The sequence below is a fragment of the Pelobates fuscus genome, chromosome 2, assembly GCF_036172605.1.
Source record: "Pelobates fuscus isolate aPelFus1 chromosome 2, aPelFus1.pri, whole genome shotgun sequence".
NCBI lineage: Eukaryota > Metazoa > Chordata > Amphibia > Anura > Pelobatidae > Pelobates > Pelobates fuscus.
Genome location: NC_086318.1, coordinates 63,616,771 through 63,623,085, shown reverse-complemented (window position 1 = coordinate 63,623,085; position 6,315 = coordinate 63,616,771). Strand labels below are relative to the sequence as shown.

General features: G+C 34.3%; 1 protein-coding gene across 2 annotated transcripts in view; it reads left to right on the top strand.

Annotated features, from left to right (window-relative positions):
• Positions 1-518: 518 nt before the first annotated feature.
• The window catches only part of TPO (thyroid peroxidase), a 211,446-nt gene continuing 205,649 nt past the window's right edge, over positions 519-6,315 (top strand). For both annotated transcript variants that reach the window (XM_063442213.1, XM_063442212.1), the window contains exons 1-2: positions 519-600; positions 1,090-1,178. In XM_063442213.1, the coding sequence (XP_063298283.1) occupies positions 1,091-1,178 (88 nt within the window). In that variant the 5' untranslated portion in view covers positions 519-600; position 1,090. The remainder of the gene's footprint in view (positions 601-1,089; positions 1,179-6,315) is intronic.

Here is a 6,315-nt window from a genome sequence, read left to right as displayed (position 1 = left end):
AAAGGTTTCCTATGCCTGGTTTAGTTAAATAAAAAATAAAATAAAAACAAAATAAAAATAAATAATAATGATAATAAAAAAACTAAGAATAAAAATAAAAATCGAGTAGACTACGCAGAAAGAAAATCTTTTAATCTGCTACTTTAAACAGAATATTGGAAGTTTGTAAACTATTCTCATTATGATCAAATATTTAAGAGTGTTTCTGTTATTTTTGTCTTACATTTATTCTGCAATATCATTCAAACTTTTACAACCCTTAAACTTTATTTTGAATTTTTTTACTAAGACAAATATTCAAATCCAAAACTCTAAGTTTATTATAACTGCGTGAAATTCTACGTAAACTTTTTTTTTCCTAGTAAATGATTAATTTAATATGGTGTTTGTTAAAGATGAAATGCTTAAGGGGATATATAATCAGCAAGAGAAAATTATCCCCCCCCCCTCCCCCCCCCGCCGAACAATTTAAAATGTATTGGTGCATGAAAGAGGTTTGCACTGCACAAAAGAGCCCCTGGGCTCTTTTCAGATTCATTGTCAAAGATCTTCACTTAACCATAAAGAAAACATATTTGGAAAGTAAGCCATTACAAAAAGGTACGACAAAAGTTTATATTCATTTATACAGTACAACTTTACAATGGAATGTAACTAAAGTTGTAAAGATTAATGTTTTTCAATCTTTTTTTAAAAATATGCATGCTTTTAAACTTTTCACCAGTTATACCAATGCAATTCTTCTAAATTTTGCAAAAAATAATACTTTGATGCTGTTTACTGCTTTAACATGCATTTTTTAATGAGTTAATAACATGAAATTATTTGATATGAATTAAGTTAGCCTAAAATAAAAAAAAAAAACAGATATATTTTAGTTACTCGTGATTGATAGGTGTATACAGTTCTTTTTACCTGGATATCATAATATATTATATATTTTTACTGAATTTTTTGTATCATAAGGCTTTGTATGGCTAGAGTCAAATGTTTCATAATGATGTATGATGTTTTAGTGATCATGTTACAAGCAAAAAATGAAAGTATTGTGATAATATAATGTTAATATAATTTCTGGTTTTATCACAGAATGAAAATATTTCAACTGTTTCGATTTCTTGTAATTGTGACCTGCGTTTACCTTACATATGAGGATATGAATAACTATACATCTCAAAGTAAGCTATTTCTTTTTCATGTACATCACTTTTTTATGTACACAAATCTTAATTTTAATAATAATAAAAAAAAGCTAAATGGACATTTCACAAAATGGATTTCTATCCCCCGTACTGCAATCATTATCATGCTGTTATGGGTTCGACTTTAATACACCTTTTGTGAACCCATATCTAAAAAAATACAAATGGATATTGAAACACATCAGCTGCTAACATTAAAATTTATCATTCAAATTTTGAGCTTTCCTGGATCAGACTGCTACATTTTTAAAAGCATTATTGAGATAAAACATTTTAACCCCTTAAGGACACATGACGTGTGTGACACGTCATGATTCCCTTTTATTCCAGAAGTTTGGTCCTTAAGGGGTTAAAAGCGTTATTCAATAAATCATTGAAAACTCGCTTCTTCAAGAAAGCATATCAATTAAACTGTTTTAATCCTTCACCCCCCATGACTCCTCTCCTGTCAAAAATGACCCAGTAGGCCCTCAGTGAATACTTTTCTAACAACCTACTTTGTACCCTTACTTTTACCATTTGGGTCACTATACCCCACTCCCTCTAGATTGTAAGCTCAATGAGCAAGGCCCTCCACCTCTCTGTTCCTGTTCGCCTAGTTGTCTGGTTACAATTACATGTCTGTTAGTCCACCCATTGTACGGAATCTGATGGCGCTATATAAATAATAAAATTATAATAAAATAATATTATTAATAGAACGTTTTACCTTCACTAATATGGGTTATGTAGTAGTTTTAATATTGAGAGTTACAGTCTATGCAAATATCACCTCTTAAATCTAATTACCCTAATCCTGTAATGATGATATGAGTGCTCAGTTATTGAAATGTTGCATTAGATTATCTATCTTGACAGGAAACATTTTTATATAAACTGGATAGATAAATGTATATGTAATTCCTATATATGTCTTTTGTTTTATCCCAATCATATTTTCAATACTTGATGGACATGTAGTGCAATGGAAAATTTTAAAAGCATTAAAATAAATCTCACTGATTACTTTTGTTACCTTTTCGTATAATCCTTTGTTCAATATCTAATATTTTACATATATACTACTTAATAGCAACAATGCATTCTACCTTGATTTCTGGTTTCGAAAATAACTTTTATTAACTGAGAAATGTGCTCTTATATTATAAATAAAAGTGAATATTAGCCAGTGATATTAGTATCATAGATGAAAGCAGTTTTGAGATGAGCTGCCACATGTGAGGGTAGGGCATGGTCTGACAGCTAAATAAAGGTTATCTTATTGGTTATTCTTAGTATGTAATATTTAAAAAATGCAGAACAAAGCACTACATTAAAAAAAATCTAAGTTTTTATTTTTTTCAATGAAAATATTTATTCCACGTTGGTTTGCATGCACCTGGTGAGATGACAATCTTATTAATGAAGTCATAATCATAATACTGGGAAATATAGTCCATCTATAGCTGTAAGGACAAGAACATCTGCTTTTTACTCTATTTACACCAATATAGAGTTTATTACACTTCAAACTTTTTAGCCTAATGTATTGTTAAAATTTCCAGCAGATGAACATTGGATAATAAAAGAAAAAGAAAAATCAATATTTCATAAACATTTGTATTTCTGGTTAACCTTATATGGGCTCCAGAACCTTGATCATGAAGGAGACAACTTTTTTTTCACAATAGTGTTTTTCACAATAGAATTAAAAAGCATTGAACAAAACAAAAATATAGAAGATTTGTAGATCTTCACTAATCTCTAGAGATTGTGGAAATGAATAACAATACATTAGTAAAAGAGTCATCTTAGAGAGGGGATAAATCGTAACATAGTATGAAGGATCACTTTCTCCATTCGTTTAGATAAACAATAAATTAAATAAACTTAAGGCAACTTACATTTAGCTGTGGATTAGTTAGTAAGTAGTAAAAAAAACAACAACATGCCATAACCTTAGAAAACTGCTGGCACTACCATAAGGTGGCACAGGTGACCACCTTAGGTGACACTAGCCCAAGGGGCACAATGTCTGGTTGTACAGTGTACAGTGTAACACAAGTGACACACAATGGGACTGGCGGATGAAAGTAACACACAAGGTGACTGAGTAGAAAGTGGCACACAAAGGTACTGTGGGTAGAATGTGACACACTAAGTGCTAGGGGGGATAAAGTGACATACAAATGGAGAGTGACACAAAGGGGCTGAGGGGAGAAAGAGTCACATAAAAGGGTGTGGGGGAGAAAGAGAAGCTTAAAAGGGGAGATAAGAGACATACAGGGGGGTTGAAAGAGGTCCACGAGGGTGGTGTAAGACACACAAAGGGACAAAAGGGGGCATATGACACACAAAATGGGATAATATACAATTAAATGGGTAAGACATTAAAAAGAGGGGATTAAAACACAAAAGGTGCTAAAAAGGGTAAGAAATTAAAAAAAGTTTTTAAGAAACACATAGTTGAAGATGCATTTGGGGGTTAGGTAAAATAAAAGCATCTTGCCTGTGTATCCAAATCTCTTTGCACCATCCCTGCCTTAAAATAAGATGAATGAAGAGGAATATAAATAAGGTATTATACTAATGAAGGGACAGTCCTATAGTTTAATATGTTTTTTCAGTTGGGGAGCAATATGTCTGTGAGCCAAAACCCCCAAACTCTGTATAAATCTGGTATTGTCATATAGATAATCTGTATCCTGGTCAATTGCCAAAGTAGCCATTTACTTAGTGTAGTGATCATGGTCGAAATGGGGATAAATGATGAGCTCAACTGGTGAGCAAGAGCTGTCCAGACTATAATGGGTAAATACACACATGTTTGTTCTTAGCACCAAAGCCCTTAATTTTAATGTTTTGTCCTGTAAAATTGACTTACCTTAACCAAATAATCAATCAATCTTTAGTTAAACAATCTTTACTAAAGCTGTACTTAACATTGTGCTGTTGTACGTTAGTTTTATTTTTCTGAATAGAATTCCATGAAGAAGATGTAAGTTATTTGCATTAGATGAGGTGTGGGTCTTTGAGTTATAGATATTAGACATGTGCAATTTGTTTTGTTCCGAATATACATTCGGACGAATTTTGTGCAATTTGGACATTTAGATGCCTATGAAAGTTCTGAAGTGGGTTAGGATTAGGGGTAGGGTTAGGTTTAGGGTTGGGGTTTATTGTTAGGGTTTAGGGTTTTGGGTTAGGATTAGGGTTATGGGTAGGGTTAGGGATTAGGGTCCGAATTACCGAATTGCCGGAGTGCCGAATAGAACCGAATGCTATTGGTCCGAATTGCCGAAGCAGACACATTTTTTTTATTTACCCTAATTTCCGAAACAAAACACATTTTTCACCCATGCACATCCCTAATAGATATCATTAAAGGGACACTTTAGGCACTAAAACCGTTTCATGTCATTGATTACATTATTGTGCCCGGGCCCATGGTGCTGTCCCTCTATTTAGTGTTAAATCAATTACAACCTGTTTAATACTGAATACGGGTCACTGGCCATTTACAGCCAGGCCCCCACAAGAGGTATGAATACGAAAATTAGTACAATCTTTCATAGAAACATAGAATGTGACGGCAGATAAGAATCATTCGGCCCATCTAGTCTGCCCAATTTTCTAAATACTTTTATTAGTCCCTGGCCTTATCTTATAGTTAGGATAGCCTTATGCCTACCCCACACATGCTTAAACTCCTTTACTGTGTTAACCTCTACCACTTCAGCTGGAAGGCTATTCCATGCATCCACTACCCTCTCAGTAAAGTAATACTTCCTGATATTATTTTTAAACCTTTGCCCCTCTAATTTAAGATCATGTCCTCTTGTTGTTGTAGTTTTTCTTCTTTTAAATATAGTCTCCTCCTTTAATGTGTTGATTCCCTTTATGTATTTAAATGTTTCTATCATATCCCCCCGTCTCGTCTCTCCTCCAAGCTATACATGTTAAGTTCCTTTAACCTTTCCTTGTAAGTTTTATCCATGAACTAGTTTAGTAGCCCTTCTCTGAATTCTCTCTATAGTATCAATATCCTTCTGGAGATACAATACTCCAGTTGAGGTCTCACCAGTGTCCTGTACAATGGCATGAGCACCCTCTTTCTACTGCTAATTCCTCTCCCTATACAACCAAGTATTCTGCTAGCATTTCTTGCTGCTCTATTACATTGTCTGCCTACCTTTAATTCATCAGAAATAATCACCCCCAAATCCTTTTCCTCAGATGTTGAGGTTAGGATTCTATCAAATATTCTGTACTCTGTCCTTGAGTTTTTACATCCAAGATGCAGTATCTTGCACTTATCCACATTAAATGTCAGTTGCAACAACTCTGACCATTTTTCTAGTTTGCCATTTGGCTTATCCCTCCTGGAAAATCAACCCTGATACATATTTTTGTATCATCAGCAAAAAGACATCCCTTACCATCAAGACCTTCGGCAATATCACTAATAAAAATATTAGAGAATGGGTCCGATTACAGGTTCCTGAGGTACCCCACTGGTGACAAGCCCATGCTTCAAATATACTCCATTGACTACAACCCTCTGTTGCCTGTCATTCCGCCATTGCCTAATCCATTTAACGATATTGGAATCCAAACTTAAAGATTGCAGTTTATTGATAAGCCTTCTATGTGTAACAGTGTCAAAAGCCTTACTGAAATCTAGGTAAGCAATGTCTACTGCACCACCCTGATCTATTATTTTAGTTACCTAATAAAAAAAAAATCAATAGGATTAGTTTGGCATGATCTCCCTGGCGTAAACCCATGTAAACCCATGTCTCTGATCTTGAAATCCATGTGGTTTTAGATGTTTAACAATCTCTTATACATACCAATTCATACCAACAATGAGCAGTTGCAAGTCATCAGATGACACTCTCTGTCAATCAGCACAGTCTTTTGCTGCTCAGTCTAATGTTTCCTCATCAAGGGGACAGCCTGCTGGGACCCTCACTAAACCATTAAAATCAGTTTGTCACTGAATGGAAGAATTGTGTAGGGGTTACAGTGCTTACTGCATCCTTTTAAACAAGGATGATAATAGATTTTAGAAATTTCATAAGGTACAGGTTCAGGGGCGGGCTGGGCCTGGCGGGCAGGGAGGCAATTGCCC